Here is a 19,807-nt window from a genome sequence, read left to right as displayed (position 1 = left end):
ACCCAGATGTGCAGGTGTGTAGTAGTTTGCACTGTTGTGTCTGGTACTTTCTTCTGCTGTGGAACCCTGAAGACACAAGCTGCCAGGCCCAAAACTTGATGTGATACTAAGAAATAGACTCGATGCTGATCCCAATACCACACTGATGATATAAAGGATGTTTCTTTAGACACTGTGCTGTTCCACATTAAATGTTAAATATTTTGTGTTCTATTCCCATGTGTCTTATATCTGTGTGGGGCTCAACATCATTATAAACATATTCAGTAAAGACTAATTTCTGTCAATGGGGCTTTAGTATCTATAGTAATCTAGTTGATACTAGTTTTAATATCGGTTAGTATCTCATTTCTGATACTACTCATTTTTTGCCACCTCTTATGAATGAATCCTTGTTCACAGAGTCTCAAATGTAAAGTGAAAGGGAAACTCATCTAGAGAGACTGAGTCGGGGGAAGCACTGAAGGTCGTGACCTCCAGGGAAAGTTTGACTGGAGCTGATTTGAAAATGAGTTCAATGTAAATGAATGAAACCTACAGCGAGGATGTCATGAGTGTTTTGAGTAACCACAGACACGAGTCCCCGTCCTCGTGAACCGCGCTGGCAGAGTCCCCGCCCCCGTGAACCGCGCTGGCAGAGTCCCCGCCCCCGTGAACCGCGCTGGCAGAGTCCCCGCCCCCGTGAACCGCGCTGGCAGAGTCCCCGCCCCCGTGAACCGCGCTGGCAGAGTCCCCGCCCCCGTGAACCGCGCTGGCAGACTAAGTATTGAACATCAAGTCTTTTCATATTAAAATTTTTGAACACCAGCTTTCCAGCAGTGTCATTCTACATAAGGCTGTACTCATTTAGTAAACCAACTATACTCCTGTAGCAACTTTACAGATCTTTAAATACATTTTTTTTTCTATTGCGAATAACCCACATCCAACTGTGCAGAACAAAACATTCAAATACCCCCTCTTTAATACCCCATAGTAGTAAATACCCCCTCTTTAATACCCCATAGTAGTAAATACCCCCTCTTTAATACCCCATAGTAGTAAATACCCCCTCTTTCATATCCCACAGTGTTCAAATGGCCCATTTATACATAGTTGTTTAAAATGATCATTTTAGTGTCATATTTGTCTTTTAAAGGTTCACATTTTAAAGTCAGTTCAAACTCTGTGGTAGAAGCTATTTCCCCATTTCCCGTGAACAAACGTAGGACACAAGACGCCTCCTGTGTACGACTGTCGTCCATCTTTCAAAAAAGAAAGATAAGATTTAATATTACTTAACAATATGTTAAAAGGAGCCATTTTGGCTTCAGTGTTAATACAATATACACTCTAGAACAGCCTGATCGTGTGAGCACTCTGCATCAACTCTCTTACAAGCTACAGGTCAAAGAGACAGAAATCAAGGAACTGGAACATTTTTACTCAACAGAACTTAAAAACAAAAAAAACAAAAAAAAACATAGTCAAGTATTTTCCTCCCATGTGTGAAACAGGGCGGGGCATGGAGGAGGGAGAGGAGCAGCAGAGCCCCTGTCATACCAGGTGAGGGGGCAGGTGAGGGAGCACGTGAGGGGGCAGGTGAGTGTCTCAGATACAGCTTTGTTTCATTCCATCTTTTTAAAGTTTCCATACTTGTCTTTTTGGTGGAAACGCTCTCTTATAATATAATAATCTTTTACTCTACAGGTACAAATCATCACCCAGGCCTCGTTCAACCAATGGAACTAAAGCAGACTGCTGGCGGGAGGTCCAGGCGCGTGAGGGAAGCAAGGCAGCACACGTGTGAGGAGTGGGCACAGAGCTGGCGGAGTCCAGGGGAGGGGGGCGGAGTCCAGGGGAGGGGGGCGGAGTCCAGGGGAGGGGGGCGGAGTCCAGGAGAGAGATCGGAGTCCAGGAGAGGGGGCGGAGTCCAGGAGAGGGGGCGGAGTCCAGGAGAGGGGGCGGAGTCCAGGAGAGGGGGCGGAGTCCAGGAGAGGGGGCAGAGTCCAGGAGAGGGGGCAGAGTCCAGGAGAGGGGGCAGAGTCCAGGAGAGGGGGCAGAGTCCAGGAGAGGGGGCAGAGTCCAGGAGAGGGGGCGGAGTTGTGTTCCGATTGTGACCCGTGACTTCAGTGAGCAGCAAAAGTGGCCTTCTTCAAACTGAAGTTGGACCAGTTGATGGAAAGTCGTTGGCGTGTTTGTCTCGCAGAGTCCAAACAGAACCTGAAAAAAACAAAATGGAGGACACTTTTAATCCTCTACAGAGTAAAACAGGCTGAGTGGGGAGCTTAAATCAGCTCTCTTCTTCAAACTGTTCAGATGATTATCCATGTTCTAGTCATTTCTTCTCCTCATTGAGCTTGTGAAATTGTATTTGGAGTGATTCATGTTTGAGTAATCTTTAATCTCTTATTTTCAAGACACCATTTTGTCGATCTACCCCCGTTTAACCTCCACAGGTACATGCCCACTGTGATGTGACACCCCACTGTGACCTCACTGTGCTCACTGCTCACTGTGACATGCACGCCCACTGGGACGTGCACGCTTACTGCGAGGTACGCACTTACTTGAGTTTTTTATCCAATTAAATTTTCAATTAAATCCCAACCAGGGTATCGACTGAATCAATATCAGAGCACCGTACCCGCATCAATATTCAATACCAGTATCACTGCATGTCTAATTCAACTACAACAGAATACCAGTATGTCGGTTATTTATGTGGCCCACATCCAGCTGAACACGATCTGCCTGTTTATATTTCACTGTTTAGTGACGAAACAAACAACAAGGTCACTGAGTCGCCTCCGCTGACTCCACCCACCTTACATCACAATGACATCACACAAGCACATGTGTCAGCGGGCCGCTTTGTTTCGCTCCAAACACACGTGCATTTCTGGACAGTGAACACAGAAGTTTTGTACCTTTTGAAATACTCCACCTCCCTCTCAGTCTCGTCCATTTCAGTGCTGTCCAGGTCGATGTCTTTGGGCAGAAAAACGTCATCTGGAAACAAACAGACATTATGTGAACAATAACGCCGTGTTTACCCCTGTCACAGCTCTGTGTTCAAGTCTGAGCCAAAAGAGGAAGCAGCAGTCACATGTTTACAGTCGCGGTCTGAACTTTTCGTGGTGGGTGGAATAAACCATGTTCCATCTAGAGTTTTGACACTTATGTAAGTGGAAATAATTTGTTTCAGAAAAGCAGCTGGACCGGTCACATTAAAATGACGAAATCTACTGCTTTTTATTTCTAAAAGTTTCCATGACCGATTCTGGAGGAAAAAATATTTATAATCCCACTACTGTTTCCACAGTTATTTTTAAACAAAGGAGGAAGAGTAGCCAGAAACGTCCTCGAGTAAGAGTAACCTTACTTCAAAATAATATTACTCAAGTAGAAGTACAAAGTAGTGCTCCAAGAAATCACTCAAGAGAGTATAAAAGAATTAAGGGATAAAGGGAACTTTTACTCGAGTAAGAGTATTGCTATTCTGGACTATAGATTACTCGAGTAAGACTACTGTTACAGTGTACATGCTACTCAAGTAAGCCTAAGAATATAGTTCTAGAAAAGTACTCAAAAAGTATAATTTCTTTAAAAAGTTACTGGAGTAAATGTATCCGAGTACTCTCCACTTGTTTTTAAAATTTTTTAGGAACATTTAAAGCTGAAATCTTAACAGGACAATCCAGATTTACTGTGAAAGCAACAGGGTCAAAATGAGACCACTGTGTGCAGGCTCCAGCGAATTATAAAGTGTTTTATTGTCCGCGAATTAGGAAGTGCACTAGTGCGCTGTTAGCATGCTAATGAAAGCTGTGAAACAAGCTTATAAACGAGCTGTGGTGAATAATTCAGATGTTAGTGATGCATTAGGAAAGTGAGGAATACATTAGCTGTTTTTCATGTTTTAAAATCCAGTGCAGCGACCCATAACCCGACCCGTCTGTAGAGGTCTAACCTGTCTACACCTGTAAGACCCTGTTCATTACTGATAGTCGGTTCTCAGAAGAATTAATAGAACTTTTGATTTTGTAAATCAAATGTTTTGATTCATTCATAAAGTTCAGACTTTGAGCCTGAACTTTATGTTTTAAATGTGCTTCCGCTTATGTTTTAAAAATGCTTCTGTTTATATGTCACTTTTTTCTATATAGCACTTTTCCCCATTCAAGGCTCAAAGCGCTTTAAATCAAGGAATCTTTGTCACACATTCACACACACATCCACACACCAGTGTACGCACACACCCACGCTCTACCAACTGAGCCACTGCTGCCCCTCGTGGTGCAATAACGTCACTCACCAATCGATGTGTTTAGCTTGTCACCCTTCTTCTTCTTGTTCTTCTTGCTCTTGGACTTTGGCTGAGGGGACTCTGCAGTGGCGGGTTTCTGGTCCTGCCGTGGGGGTGCTGAGACGGGCGGCGGGGGGGAGGGGGAATGGTCATTCAGCGGCAGACTGTGGCGCTCCTCCTTCACTTGAACTACCGCCTGCTGCGGCCTCTTCCCGCTGCCACTTCTGTTGTTGGGCCTGACCTCTGCGTTTGGGACCAGGGGACCTTCTAGAGGCCGGAGGCGGGAAGCTTTGGTGTCTGCGGGTGGAGGGGGGGTCCCGTTGGTGAGTTTAGGGCCTGGTTCTGGGGTCTTCTTGGGTGCAGGGGTCTCGCTCGGAGCCACTTTTGTCTGCTTGCTCTTGCTTTTCCCATTCTCCTCAATGTGCGGGAATGTGCTGTTGTGCAGGGTGGGGGTGAGGGCGGTGTCCGTGCTGAGGGTCTTGTCGCTGGTGCGGTTGGGGCAGGGGCCCATGGGCGCTTTGGGGTCGGGAAGGCGGATGAGGCTCTGGAGGCTGTCGAGTACGTTCTGGGCAGTCTGTTTGAGGGGCTGGGGGTTGTTGTGCGTGGGGGCCATGTTTTCCTTGGCCTTATCCCTCCTCTTCTTCTTGGCGGCACGCTGGTGTTGGAGTTCCTGGAGGCGGAGCAGTTCTTTCTGAAGCGCGGCCTCTTCCTCTTCCTGTCTCTGCCTCTGCTCTTCTCGCTCACGGACCTCTGCCTCCACACGGGCCTTCTCCTCCAGCTGGGAACAGGACACAACAGATTTTACAACTACACACAAATACACAACCAGTCGTATGGTACAATCTGTATAAAAAAAGTGACTGAGTGACTGTGCAAAATGAATCTCACCGAGGCTAGCAGTTATAGTGGCTAATCTGGAGCACAGTTATATATTTGGAATACTGACCACGAGTATCATAGCAACCAAAGAGCCAATCCAGTGCGGGGCTGTTGAAGGTAATGCCTCTAGCAGCAGGTTTGATTGACAGCATTGCTAAGCACCCACCCCCTGCTAAACGAGCAGTGTGGGCACTTAGCAACGCTGTCAATCAAAATGCTGCTAATACTTGCGGGAGCGACCTTGAGGAAAGAAGGCGCCTGAATTGACTGTTATTAATGTTCATATCTTGATTTACAGACACAATAGTGAAATAAAAGAATAATAATACGAACATTTAAGACCAAAATGACGAGTCTGACGGCAGCACTTAAAAAGAGAGGGGACACAGTTTTTACACAGAAAGTGAATCGGAGCCAGTCGATGGGGTTGGAAGTGCACCCCATGATCAGGTTGTGTTTGGAACGCAGCGGCTAGCATGTTAACTATGTCCATCCATCCATCCATCCATTTTCTTCCGCTTATCCGGGGCCGGGTCGCGGGGGCAGCAGTCTAAGCAGGGACTCCCAGACTTCCCTCACCCCGGACACGTCCTCCAGCTCCTCCGGTGGGACCCCAAGGCATTCCCAGGCCAGCCGAGAGACATAGTCCCTCCAGCGTGTCCTGGGTCTTCCCCGGGGCCTCCTCCCGGTGGGACATGCCCAGAACACCTCCCTAGGAGGCATCCTGAGCAGATGCCCGAGCCACCTCAGCTGGTTCCTCTCAACGTGTAGGAGCAGCGGCTCTACTCCGAGCTCCTCCTGTGTTACCGAGCTCCTCACCGTATCCCTAAGGGTGCGCCCGGCCACTCTGCGGAGGAAACCCATTTCAGCCGCTTGTATCCGCGATCTTGTCCTTTCGGTCATTACCCAGAGCTCATGACCATAGGTGAGGGTAGGAACGTAGATTGAGGTAAATCGAGAGCTTCGCCTTCCGGCTCAGCTCCTTCTTTACCACAACGGACCGATACAGCGACCGCATCACTGCAGACGCTGCACCGACCCGCCTGTCAATCTCCCGCTCCATCCTTCCCTCACTTGTTAACAAGACCCCGAGATACTTGAACTCCTCCACTTGGGGCAGAGACTCACCACCCACCCGGAGAGAGCAAACCACCTTTTTCCGGTCGAGAACCATGGCCTCGGATTTGGAGGAGCTGATTCTCATCCCAGCCGCTTCACACTCGGCTGCAAACCGCCCCAGTGCCTGCTGCAGGTCCTGGCTCGAAGAAGCATCAGGACAACATCATCTGCAAACAGCAGAGGACTGTGGTTCCCAAGCAGGCCCCCTCCGGCCCCTGGCTGCGCCTAGAAATTCTGTCCATAAATATAATGACCAGAACCGGTGACAAAGGGCAGCCCTGGCGGAGTCCAACATGCACCGGGAACAGGTCTGACTTACTGCCGGCAATGCGAACACAGCTCCTGCTCCGGTCATACAGGGACCGGACAGCCCTTAGCAAAGAGCCCCGGACCCCATACTCCCAGAGCACCCCCCAAAGGACACCACGAGGGACACGGTCGAATGCCTTCTCCAGATCCACAAAACACATGTGGACTGGTTGGGCATACTCCCATGAGCCCTCGAGGACCCGATGGAGAGTATAGAGCTGGTCCAGTGTTCCACGACCAGGACGAAAACCACACTGCTCCTCCTGAATCCGAGGTTCGACTATCGGTCGGATTCTCCTCTCCAGTACCCTGGAATAGACCTTACCGGGAAGGCTGAGGAGTGTGATTCCCCTGTAATTGGAACACACCCTCCGGTCCCCCTTCTTATACAGAGGGACCACCACCCCGGTCTGCCATTCCACAGGTACTGTCCCCAACCGCCACGCGATGTTGCAGAGACGTGTCAGCCAAGACAGCCCCACAACATCCAGAGACTTGAGGTACTCAGGACGGATCTCATCCACCCCCGGAGCCTTGCCACCGAGGAGCTTGCCAGCCACCTCAGTGACTTCAGCCAGGGTGATGGACGAGTCCGCCTCTGGGTCCCCAGTTTCTGCTTCCTCCTCGGAAGACGTGACAGTGGGATTGAGGAGATCCTCAAAGTATTCCTTCCACCGCCCGACAACATCCCCAGTCGAAGTCAGCAGCTCTCCACCCGCACTGTAAACAGTGTTGGTGAAGCACTGCTTCCCCCTCCTGAGGCGTCGGATGGTTTGCCAGAATCTCTTTGAGGCCGTCCGATAGTCCTTCTCCATGGCCTCCCCGAACTCCTCCCAACCCCGAGTTTTTGCCTCTGTGACTGCCTGAGCCGCGGCACGCTTGGCCCGCCGGTACTCATCAGCTGCCTCAGGAGTCCCACGAGCCAACAAGGCTCGATAGGACTCCTTCTTCAACTTGACGGCATCCCTTACTTCCGGTGTCCACCACCGGGTTCGGGGATTGCCGCCGCGACAAGCACCACAGACCTTACGACCACAGCTACGAGCAGGCACATCAACAATAGAGGTGGAGAACATGGCCCACTTGGAGTCCATGTCTCCAACCTCCCCCGGAATCAGGGAGAAGCTCTCCCGGAGGTGGGAGTTTAAGACCCCCCTGACAGAGGGCTCCGCCAGATGTTCCCAGCAGACCCTCACAATGCGCTTGGGCCTGCCAGGTCTGTCCGGCTTCCTCCTCCGCCAGCGGATCCAACTCACCACCAGGTGGTGATCAGTTGACAGCTCAGCCCCTCTCTTCACCCGAGTGTCCAAGACACGCGGTCGGAGGTCAGATGACACGACAACAAAGTCGATCATCGACCTCCGACCTAGAGTGTCCTGGTGCCATGTGCACCGATGGACACCCTTGTGCTCGAACATGGTGTTTGTTATGGACAAGCTGTGACTAGCACAGAAGTCCAATAACAAAACACCGCTCGGGTTCAGATCGGGGAGGCCGTTCCTCCCAATCACACCCCTCCAAGTGTCACTGTCGTTACCCACATGGGCGTTGACGTCCCCCAGGAGAACAACGGAGTCCCCGGTTGGTGCACTGTCTAGTACCCCTCCCAAGGACTCCAAGAAGGCCGGGTACTCTGCACTGCTGTTTGGCCCGTAGGCCGACACAACAGTGAGAGACCTGTCCCCGACCCGAAGGCGCAGGGACGCGACCCTCTCGTTCACCGGAGTGAACCCCAACACGCAGCGGCTGAGCTGTGGGGCAATGAGCAAGCCCACACCAGCTTGCCGCCGCTCCTCGTGGTCAACGCCAGAGAAATGGAGAGTCCAACCCCTCTCAAGAAGTTGGGTTCCAGAGCCCGAGCTGTGCGTGGAGGTGAGGTCGACTATATCTAGCCGGTAACGCTCAAACCTCCCGCACAAGCTCAGGCTCCTTCCCCCCCAGCGAGGTGACATTCCACGTCCCCAGAGCTAGTCTCCATGTCCGGAGATCCGGTCGTCGAGGTCCCCACCCTCTGCCCGGATCTCTCCGCACCCGCCCCTCATGGCTCCTCCCGCAGGTGGTGGGTCCACGGGAGGACGGCCCCACGTCGTTCCTTCGGGCTGGGCCATTTATATATACAGTCTATGGTTTGGACACACCCTCTCTTTCATTTTTTCTTTATTTTTTCTACTTTCTACCTTTTATAAACAAACAGACAATAAATATATGAAGTGAGAAATGAAGTTTGAAATGTTCTTCTTCTGACCCTATTGCATCATTATGAGCACTCCACAGACTGACACTCCCTACCTTCTTCTGCTTGTGCCGTGCTCTCTTGGCGGCCTTGGAGCTGGACGGAGGTTTACTGTCTGCACTGTTGATGAACTGCAGCAGGTCCTCCACCCTCCTGTGGTCCTCTACCCCTCCGTCTCTGTCCACCACCGGCGGCTGCTCCTCGCGTTTCGGCTGCTCCTCTTTGCGCTTGGTCAGCCGCAGGCGCAGTTTCTCCCGCATTTCTGCATAGTTTCTACTGGTGGGAGCGGCCGGAGGCTGAGAAGGAAAGGATCATTACAAATATATGAAAAAGACACTCTTCCACAGTACATGTGCAGTGATATATTGTCTGTGTGTCTTACAGATACAATATCACACAAAACTGACTCTAGTAAGGTTTAAGTCATGTTTAATGCTGTTCCCTCCTCAAAAACACACCTGTTTCCAGATTGAGAGAAGAATTCAGCCTAAATATGCAGGGTTTGTGTGTTAAACATGTGTGAATGAAACAACATAATTCCAGGTCTGTTTGTGATCGGAGTAGAGTCATATGGACCTTTAATTTCTGACCCTCTAGTGGGCACAGTGAGAAGTGAAGCATTTTCAGAAGCAGTTGATCATTTAGCCATGCTGCTAATTTGTAAAACCAGGCTCGTGTTACTTAAGGGACTGTGTGTTTTGTTCTTGTTTTGGGTTATGGCCTACAGCTGTTCAGAAAATAATGTTTTGAAAAAAATGTTTCTTTAAAATACAGTTGAAATGTAAAAAAAGCTTGAATGTATAAACTTTTTTGTAGAAAAGCCTGAATGTGTAAATGTGTTTGTAAAACAAGCCTGAATGTGTACATGTGTTTGTAAAAAATAAAATAAAAAAAAAAGCTGAATGAGTAAATGTGTTACCCCTCCATGTCCGAAGAACTCGCAGTAGCAGCAGTCGCAGTACTTCCCTTCCTTCTGGTTGGTGGAGGTGGAGGTGGAGGAGCTGTGCTCAGAGCAGCTGTCCTCGTCTTGGCTCTCCTCCCCGTCGTACGGCCCGTTACCCTCACATCGATGACCCTCACAGTCGGGATCACTGAAACAATTTAAACATAAAAATGAAAAAATATAAACGTAAAAATAAATATCTAATAATAACAAATATCTGCATAAAAAATATTTATGTAATGTACACAGTCAAAAGTTTAGACACACCCCTCATTCCCCTCTTAGTGTTTCTGATTTATTTGTACTCCATTCTACATTTATATCAAATATATCAAGTAAGAAATATGGAATTATGTAATGAAGGAAAAACTTGAAATAACTTGACCAAATATATGTTTTTAGATATTTTAGACATTTAAAACATTGACATTTGAAGCAAGGAATTTATCAAAGAAAAAAGTGAAAGAACAAAACTTTAACATATGTTGTGGGGACTTAGACTGAACATATATTTAATATTTAAATTTAACACTGACATGTGGACGTGTGTAAAGGTCCATATTAGGTGGAGTGGGGACGTGGCCTACCTGCAGACACTGGGCGGGGTGCTGCCCGGCCCCTCTGTGGATGACACCGGTGGTTCCCCCGGGGGGAGACACAGGCCGTGGTGAGTCTCGCTAAAGTCTGGAGCCGGGGCAGCCATCTTGGGGAAGGCAGGAGGGGCCATCGTGGGGAGATGCGAGGTGGGGGTGGGGAGCAGGGTGGGGCCTGACAGTGGGGGGAGGGAGCTCAGGCCGGTGGAGCTGCCTCTGGGACTGGAACAGGGGGGTCTGTGGTCCTCTTTACCCAAACTGTGAAAGACATCATCTGGAGAGAAGGTGGAACAAGAGAGTCAGCATTTCAACATCAAGAATATTAAACCTTTAAATATAAAACATGAATATTAAACACATATACATATGAACATATACACCTGTGATAATAGGGGAAAGGTAGAAGGTTGGAAAGGTGACTCCTGTGGCTGAATATTGGTTCTACTGTTTGAAAGTTTTATTAAAAGGTCTGAGCTGCACCAAAGAGTTTGCTGGATTATCCTGCTTCATTTTAATCTTAATCGGTGGATCGTTTGTGTTGTTGTTGTTGTGACAGGCCAAGCTAAATGTGAATGAAAAGATGACTATCTTGGATAAAAAAAACGGCAAGCTAACAATGATAATAATGTTAACAATGTTAACAATGTAATAATGTTAACAATGCTAACAATGCAATAATGCTAATTATGCTAACAAAGCTAATACTGCTAATAATAATACACTGGATGTACAGTGCTTTTGTGGACACTAAGGGCACTTTACAAACAATATGAAAATGTAGAAGACGCCACGGGACATCGATGGGGAAATCGTGGGGGGGGCATCTTGGGGGACATTGCAGACTGGATGGCTGAGGTCTTACTGGACTGGACAGTGGTGGCGGTGCAGGACACGGAGGATGTGGAGGCAGAGGTTGCCATCACAACCCGGCTGGACTCCATGAACGCATCCTGGAAGTTATAGAGACACTTCTTCTTGGCACCGCTCTTCCTCTGCTCTTTGGCATCTGTCGAGGAGCACGATGAGGAGGACGAGGACGAGGAAACGGAGGAGGAAGAGGGGGCGGCGGGGAGGGGACAGTGGTCCGCCTGGGGGCCGAGAGGTGAGGCTGGGGGGAGGGGCACGTCAGCCATGGGTGGTCCCAGCATGTCTCCTGTGGAGGTATCAAAGATTATTAATAATGGAAAAAAGGTCACTGTTCCCGTTTTTATACAAGTACTGTTAGACATATATAGTACTTTTTGGACTCTCAAAGACAATTTACAAACAATAACATATTTAGAACCCTGTTTAAATGGCAGAAACATATTCAAACCCTCAGAGTGTCATCTCTTGGCTTTGCACAGCTCAAACCCTTGTCCTTTTTGGCTTATTCATTTACTTTTGTTTAGTAGATTCCATGTGTGTCGTTCAGTTTTATTTTATTTATTTGATAGGGACAGCACATATTATTGAACATCTGTAAACACTGTAAATATGCCAGATTATAGCAAAAAATACTAATTTCCATAAATTTTGATTAATCTACAGTGTGAAGAAAAATGATCATGTATGCGCTTGCAGCTCTACGACTGAGCCACATGGAAAAAAAATTGATTATCTGAAACCTTAAGGCTCTGCCACGTACCAATACTGTTTACATGTTTACACCCCAACGACAATATGTTCTGTGTTTGATGTTCAATATTTGGATAGATGATCCTACAAATACTAACTATTCTGCCCATTTAAAGGGCCTATATTACACTACCGCTTGATGACATCACAAGGTGGAACAGAGGATTTTGAGCTTTGGAGATGTAGACAGACTAATAGGTACAGTGCTTATGTCTCTATAGTTTTCATCTCTGATTCTGTAGCTTTTGTTAAAATGTATACATTTTACATCACAATATTTAACAACGTAATAAAAGAAACAAGTTTGCTGACTTCTGTGTGAGAAAACTTCTCCATGGTAAATGTCCAGTGTCATCGCACACCGCAACAAAGTGCCGCATGCTGTCGGCGCCCCTTATGGACAGCTGCACATCACACTAGAGCAGCACATTGTTTTTCATTTGTATCAAAATGACGACGTGACGCTGCCGAATACTATCACCGATTAAGAAAATAAAACGGGAGAAGGAAGTGCGTACATCAGTGTACTGCACATACATCGCAGTGGGTGTATACATACAGTGAGGCAAATAAGTATTTGAACACCTGTCTATCAGCTAGAATTCTGACCCTCAAAAACCTGTTAGTCCACCTTTGAAAAGTCCACCTCCACTCCACTTACTATCCTAAACTAGAAGCTCCTGTTTGAGGTCGTTCGCTGCATAAAGACACCTGTCCACCCCATACAATCAGTAAGACTCCAACTACTAACATGGACAAGACCAACGAACTGTCAAAATGCACAAGAGACAAAATTGTAGACCTCCACAAGGCTGGAAAGGGCTACGGGGCAATTGCCAAGTAGCTTGGTGAAAAAAGATCCACTGTTGGAGCAATTATTAGAAAATGGAAGAAGCTAAACATGACTGTCAATCTCCCTCGAATTGGGGCTCCGTGCAAGATCTCACCTCATGGGGTCTCAATGATCCTAAGAAAGGTGAGGAATCAACCGGGAACTACACTGGAGCAGCTGGTCAATGACCTGAAAAGAGCTGGGACCACCGTTTCCAAGGTTACTGTTAGTAATACACTAAGACGTCATGGTTTAAAATCATGCATGGCACGGAAGGTTCCCCTGATTAAACCAGCACATGTCCAGGCCCGTCTTAAGTTTGACCAATGACCATTTGGATGATCCAGAGGAGTCATGGGAGAAAGTCATGTGGTCAGATGAGACCAAAATAGAACTGTTTGGTCTTAATTCCACTCACCGTGTTTGGAGGAAGAAGAATGATGAGTACCATCCAAAGAACACCATCCCTACTGTGAAGCATGGGGGTGGAAACATCATGCTTTGGGGGTGCAGGATAACCAAGGAGTGGCTCCGTAAGAAGCATATCAAGGTTCTGGAGTGGCCTAGCCAGTCTCCAGACCTAAACCCAATAGAAAATCTTTGGAGGGAGCTCAAACTCCATGTTCCTCAGCGACAGCCCAGAAACCTGACTGATCTAGAGAAGATCTGTGTGGAGAAGTGGGCCAAAATCCCTCCTGCAGTGTGTGCAAACCTGATGAAAAACTACAGGAAACGTTTGACCTCTGTAATTGCAAACAAAAGCTACTGTACCAAATATTAACACTGATTTTCTCAGGTGTTCAAATGCCTATTTGCAGCAGTAACATACTAATTTTTTGTTTGTTTTTTAAATCATACAATGTGATTTCCAGATTTTTTTTGTCTTTCACAGTGGACATGCACCTAAGACAATTTCAGAACACAGGGTGTTCAAATACTTATTTGCCTCACTATACATTACAGTGGGCGTGTACGTACGTCACAGTGGGTGCGTACGGGGGTAGATGGACAAAATGGCGTCTTGAAAATAAGAGGTTAAAGATTACTCAAACATGAATCACTCCAAATACAACTTCAGCGACTCAATGAGGAGAAGAAACGACTAGAACACCTGAAGAGTCAATTTTACATAATAGGTCACCTTTAAACTCACAATAGTCAATTTTGTATAATATAGGCCCTTTAAATGTAGTGCATCAGATGTAACTTTGACCTGGTAAAGAGTCTGGCAGCAGCACAGAGGGGTTCCAACTCTTCATAACAGCAGCGTCCCACAGGTTCTCGAACTTGAGAGAGAGGCACTGGAGGGAGCTGTTCCAGTCCCCTGTGCCTGCCGGTGAGCTGAAACAGTTTGGGTACACGTGCTCCGGTAAGGCTGGGCTAAAGGCAGGCTGTTTGGCGGCTGAGTGACTGGACGTGGGGGTGGGAGGAACGGGCTAGAAAAGAGACAAAAACAGTTTATGCACCAAACCTCGATAGGGAAAGAGCCATTTTAGTCCTTGTCATGACACCCACAGCCTCTGCACTAATCTCTCACTCACACATTCACGCTAGGCAAGAAGGGAAGTGTCTTGCCCAAGGATAAAACGGCAGGATGTATTGGTCAGATATCCAATACATAATATCTAGGTTATTTTTTTCTTTGGGAAAGTATGAAAAAACATTACTCTGAGAAAATACCATCATGACATAAGTGGAACAGTTCATGTCAGAGTTGTACCACTCGGGGATTGTGGGTTTTTTTTTAGAGGGGCGTGTCCATACCAAGAAAGGATGTATATTTTCATTATCATTTTAAATATGTTGTAGAGTCAGGTGATCTCCCAAAAGCCATGACCCCAGGTCAGTTTATACAGCGCTGACATGTTTATTTTTTCTTTTTTTTTTTATGTAGTGAGTCCATTGTCACAATCTCAGAGCATGTATGACCTCTAGTGGCAGACAGGTTAAACTGCAGCTACATGAATCAGAACAGCGACTCTGACTCCGCGCTCACCTTGTTGTGTGACAGCGGCGGGCTTGGCGGGTACATGGTCGGGTGCAGTAGGGGTCGGGGGAAGTTGTGAAGGGGCAGGTGGCCGTGGATGTGGGGGTACAGGTGCAGAGCGGGGTGGGTGGTGGGCGGAGTCTTGGCGTCTGTGAAGAACTGGTGCCCCACTGTGGGAGGAGGGGGGGCGCTGTGGAGGCGGCCGGGAGGCAGGCAGGAGGCAGGGCCCAGAGCGGTGGAGCCTGGGTCCTGAGTGCAAACGTGACACTCGCAAGCATGCTGCACCGGCGCCACCTGGAGGGTCAAGAACATGAAGGCGTAAAGGACATAGTCTGAAATTCTAGTGACGTGATGCTCTATTTTGAAACTCGACACTAATCCTGATACTACGATGATAATAAAAACACTATTTAGAAAATATACTGTGATTTTACAGTGGTAGCTGTAGTATCAGTATCAGAACTGAAAAAGCTCAATCGGTGCCTCCTGACTTTTGATTTTTTATGTTTACTAGAAAGTGCACAAGTTACTCTTGGTCATAATAATTCTCTACAGATATGTTCAAAACAAAACTGTACAGTGTCACATCTATGAGAAAATAGCCATACCTGCTGCTGGTGACTGTATGAAGGTGGGGGGCTGTGAATTTTGCCTAGCTCCCCCTGCTGCCCCGGAGGCTCCCCACCATCGGCCTCTTCCTCGTCCCCCTCTGACGAACTGCTGCTGCTGGTTAAGTGAGGAGACTGTGGAGCCAAAGCATCACAATCAGGTTGTCAGTCTGAATAAGAACTAGGCACTTCACTTCAGCCTCAACAGAACCAGGAAACATGAACACAATCAAAAAGTAAACATAAACAAGGAAAAATGAGCACATTCAAAAAGAACAACATAAACAAAGAAATGCAGGACTAATTTTTAATCCAACAGAACAATTCTACTCAACACTACGGCTATCAACAATATCAAAAATCAGATTGTAATCAATACCAAAACTAGTATCAAAACTAGATACAAATTTGAGCAGGTATTGAATGATGTTGAGCTGTATCCACAGACTGTAGAAGAAGTGACATCACCCACAGTGTTCAGCTCCAAATGAAGCTCATCGAGGCTAACAGTTATAGGGGCTAATCTGGAGCAGAGTTACATATTTGGAATTCTGACCTCAAGTATCAAGCCAATCAAAAGTGAGGCTGTTGAAGGCAACGGCCCTTCCCTTCCACACAGCTGGTTTAGCAGAGAGCGGGCGCTTAGCAACATTGTCAATCAAACTTGTTATTAACACTAGCAGGAGCTATCTCAGGGAAAGAAGGAGCCTGATTTGTCTGTTAATAATGTTCATGTCTGTATTTACAGACACAATAGTGAAATGAAAACCCCAGGATCATGTAGCATGGGTTAATACAAACATTTAAGACCAAAATGACAAGTCTGACAGCAGCAGTTACAGAGAGAGAGGACAGTTTTTACATGGAAAGAATTGGAGGCAGAGTGCGCCATGATCACTTTCTGTTTGGAACACGGCAACTAGCAGATTAGCTACGTCTATGGCTGTGTCTTTCACAGCCATCTTTTTCTTTATACAGATATAAGACACATGGGAATAGAACACAAAGTACAACATTTAATGTGGAACATCATAATATCTAAAGAAAGAGGGTTTTTATCATTTTGGTATTAGTATCGGTATCAAGTATCGATATCAAGTATCGAGTCTGTTTCTTAGCATCAGGACAGCACTACTCACCACAGTCTTTAGTGTCTTTTCTCCCTCCCCGTTCAGCTCATGGTGAAGTCCGTTCACAGAGGACCTGACGCTGCCGTCCTCATAACTGCTCAAAGGGTAGATGTCCCCAAACTTACTGGACAAGGGGAGCACTTCATAGTCATCGCTAATACTATTAAAAAAAAGATATTAAATGAAATAAAACAACAAAACCTTAAAAAATGTCTTTGAGTTGTTGGGACTTACAACGTGGGGTCAGCGTCTGGGAGGACGAGCCGCGGGTGCTGCTGGATGGTGATGGGGGAGCTGGAGTTGGAGCCGGAGGCGGAGGTGTCGGAAGAGAGGCTTGGAGGGTGCACCTCAGAGAGGTAGTCCCGGGAGGGCTCCCCCTGCAGGGGCAGTTTGATGTGCAGGTCCTCGGCGATGGGAGAGTCGATGATGCCACAGGTGAGGATGTGCGAGAGGCTGCAGTCATCACAGGTACACCTGGACAAACAGACGGATTATGGAACAAAACTGTGGACTCATCTCATTAGACCTGTCCCAATACTTACATCGACAGATCAGAGTGGAAAACGGAAGGTGTACACTTTTTTAACTTTTACTTCAAGTACAGATACCGCTCCCTTGTGAGAGGAGTATCTCTACTCTCCTACTCCACTACTTGTCCAGTTAATTAGCTTGAAATGTTCCACAGTAAGGAATTACACTGTTAAGTACAGACATTGCTAATTCCTAATAAATGGTAAACGGTCACAGAGCTTTTCCACTTTTAAGGCTCAAAACCTTAAGAGACCACACACATACGTTGTCATTGTGTCTTGCCCAAGGACAAAATGACAGCATTCATCTGTGGGAGCTGGAATCACTGCCAACCTGTGGGTCAGTGGCTCTGACTGCTTAACCAGTGATGCTTATGATTCGAACCACAAACCTTCAGATCAGTGGACAAACGCTCTACCAACTGAGCCATGTCAACCACCATTTAAAAAATCTAGTTGAGTTCAAATCTTTCCCTGTAGGAGAATGTTTTCTAAGGGTTCCTATATAAACTTTACAGAAAAATCCTTTGAAAAGTGAAGTACCTTCTGCGGTAGTTGCAGTTTGGACAGTCGGGGATACTTAAACGCGAGGAGAGCATCCTCATTGTGTCTGTGAAGTTGTCTCCAGAGCTGGACTTCTTATTGGGCATCTGGACAAAGACACATCAGCCACAGTCGTCATAAACATTCAGACTGAAGTCCTCAGCTCCATACCTGCTCCTCCAGAAACCTCCTCTGCTTGAAAAACTCCCAGTCCTCCTTCAACATCCGCTGCTTGGTCTTTAAGGTCTACAGGGAAACATGGCATGAGTGTTTCAGGAAACTAAAGGGAAGAAATGCCAGTAGAAAATCTTACGTTTTTGCTAACCAGGGACTTATGAGGTTCTGTTCTTTGGTAAGTAAGACTCTGGCCCTCAGCCTTGAAAAGAAGCTGCAAAAAAATACACAAGATTATTTGACAATACACCTGTGCAAGATGAAGTCCACTGTGAGTCGCCAGCAACCAGTTATAAAGTGCTCCCACAAGAAACGAGAAGTGCGCCTTTGGCATGCTGGTTGTTGTTAGAGTTACCATGGCAACAAAACTGAGGTCAGTTGAGAAAAACAGACTGCAGTCATTTAAAGCTAACAAGGTTTTGAGCACGGATCTACGGTTATAAGTGAACGAGGGAGGTTGAGGTAAGAAGCTACACTAGGCTAATCCTGTGCTACAGGTAACGGTCTCCTGTTTAATGAATAAAGAACAAAAACTGAACGTTGGAACCACCTGTGAAGGTTCTGGTTGGACCTGTAAGCGACATCATCACGCAACGACTCTCATTTGGATGGTCAGAATGTAGAGCTAAGAGGAAAATCTCTGGACCACCGAAAACGATTTAAAAGTAAAAAGTCTGATTAAACTCACGATTCATAAATTTAAATCTAGTCTTTACCATTTATGGGGAAACAATGTATTTCTATAGGTTTTACATTAGCTTCTCCTGCAGGTGAAGTCTTGTGAGTGCAGGGTCATATACGGAGTAATACTTTTGAGAGGTTTTGCCACGCCCCCTTTTTATTCAACCAGTTGATCGGCAGCACATGTCTTTAAGTCGCTACCTAAAGTCCTTTTAGAGTATAGAATGTGATGATGTCAGGGGCCAGACGGGGTCAGGGGTCACACGGTCCTATTGATCACACTGGACTTTACTATAAAATCTCCAAAAGGTTAAGTCACAAATCTTGAACATGATCATTTCTATTATTAATGTTTTAAATATGATTGGCCGATAGAATGTGTGATGTCATCTGTGTTAAATATGATTGGCCCACCTGTTCATCTACGTAGTCATCGATCCTTTTCTCACACTCCTGCCACTGCGCCGCCACAGACGCCATTTCCTGCTGCAGCTGCTGGTACTGCTCCAACAGGGCCCTGTACATGTCCTCACTGTACGAGTCGTGAGAGGCTGTGCCGTGCCTTTAAGAAAAGTACTTTTATTTATTTATTTTTTAAAAACAAAACAAATCTTTTAAAAGATCTTTTAACTATGTACTAGTTGTATTTGGAGTGATTCTTGTTAATTGTAATTTTTAAAAGTAATTTTTAATCTCTCATTTTCAAGACAGCATTTTGACGATTTACCCCCGACATACCCTGTGACGTAAACTCCCACTGTGACGTACAGAGCCACCATGTACCCATTGTGACGTATGTACTTCATTCTCCAGTTTTATTTTCTTAATCGGTGACACTCGTAGGAATCGGCAGCGTCACGTAGTCATTTTGGTACAAATGAAAAAAAATGTACTGCTCTAGTGTGATGTGCAGCTATCCATAGGGGGCGCTGACAACATGCAAAATGTGATGATGTTTTCGGCGATGTCAGCTCCCACTGGACACCGCAGTTTTCTAAGGTGGAAGTCAGAGGACTTGTTTCTTTTATGAAGTAGTTTTAAATGAATATTGCGATTTAAAATGTGTAACTTATAACAAAATGATCCACAGAGATGAGAACCATAGAGACACAAACACAATAGGGCTGATTTAAGTGGGGTCATGTCATAGACTGCATGTATAAATGGACATAGCTAACCAGCTAGTCGCTGTGTTCCAAACAGGAAGTGATCATGGGCGTGCCTCCGGCTCCATTAGCTCTGGCTCCAATTCACTTTATGTGTAAAAACTGTGTCCCCTCTCTGTCACTGTTGCTCGTCATTTTTGGTCTTAAATGTTTGTATTAATCCGCTCTACATTAT

At 46.5% G+C, this 19,807-nt stretch overlaps 1 protein-coding gene across 1 annotated transcript in view; it reads right to left on the bottom strand.

Annotated features, from left to right (window-relative positions):
• Positions 1–1,874: 1,874 nt before the first annotated feature.
• The window catches only part of fam193a (family with sequence similarity 193 member A), a 34,286-nt gene continuing 16,353 nt past the window's right edge, over positions 1,875–19,807 (bottom strand). Inside the window, exons 8-23 of the mRNA XM_033967059.2 lie at positions 18,881–19,028; positions 17,925–17,999; positions 17,783–17,857; positions 17,612–17,718; positions 16,773–17,012; positions 16,548–16,698; positions 15,409–15,543; positions 14,810–15,094; positions 14,027–14,249; positions 11,227–11,517; positions 10,359–10,638; positions 9,748–9,919; positions 8,885–9,124; positions 4,298–5,066; positions 2,910–2,991; positions 1,875–2,202 (exon numbers count right to left, since the gene is read on the bottom strand). Of these exons, the coding sequence (XP_033822950.1) occupies positions 2,109–2,202; positions 2,910–2,991; positions 4,298–5,066; positions 8,885–9,124; positions 9,748–9,919; positions 10,359–10,638; positions 11,227–11,517; positions 14,027–14,249; positions 14,810–15,094; positions 15,409–15,543; positions 16,548–16,698; positions 16,773–17,012; positions 17,612–17,718; positions 17,783–17,857; positions 17,925–17,999; positions 18,881–19,028 (3,367 nt within the window). The 3' untranslated portion in view covers positions 1,875–2,108. The remainder of the gene's footprint in view (positions 2,203–2,909; positions 2,992–4,297; positions 5,067–8,884; positions 9,125–9,747; positions 9,920–10,358; positions 10,639–11,226; positions 11,518–14,026; positions 14,250–14,809; positions 15,095–15,408; positions 15,544–16,547; positions 16,699–16,772; positions 17,013–17,611; positions 17,719–17,782; positions 17,858–17,924; positions 18,000–18,880; positions 19,029–19,807) is intronic.

The sequence above is a fragment of the Periophthalmus magnuspinnatus genome, chromosome 1 (genome assembly GCF_009829125.3).
Source record: "Periophthalmus magnuspinnatus isolate fPerMag1 chromosome 1, fPerMag1.2.pri, whole genome shotgun sequence".
Lineage (NCBI taxonomy): Eukaryota > Metazoa > Chordata > Actinopteri > Gobiiformes > Gobiidae > Periophthalmus > Periophthalmus magnuspinnatus.
This window is presented reverse-complemented; position numbering and strand designations above follow the sequence as displayed.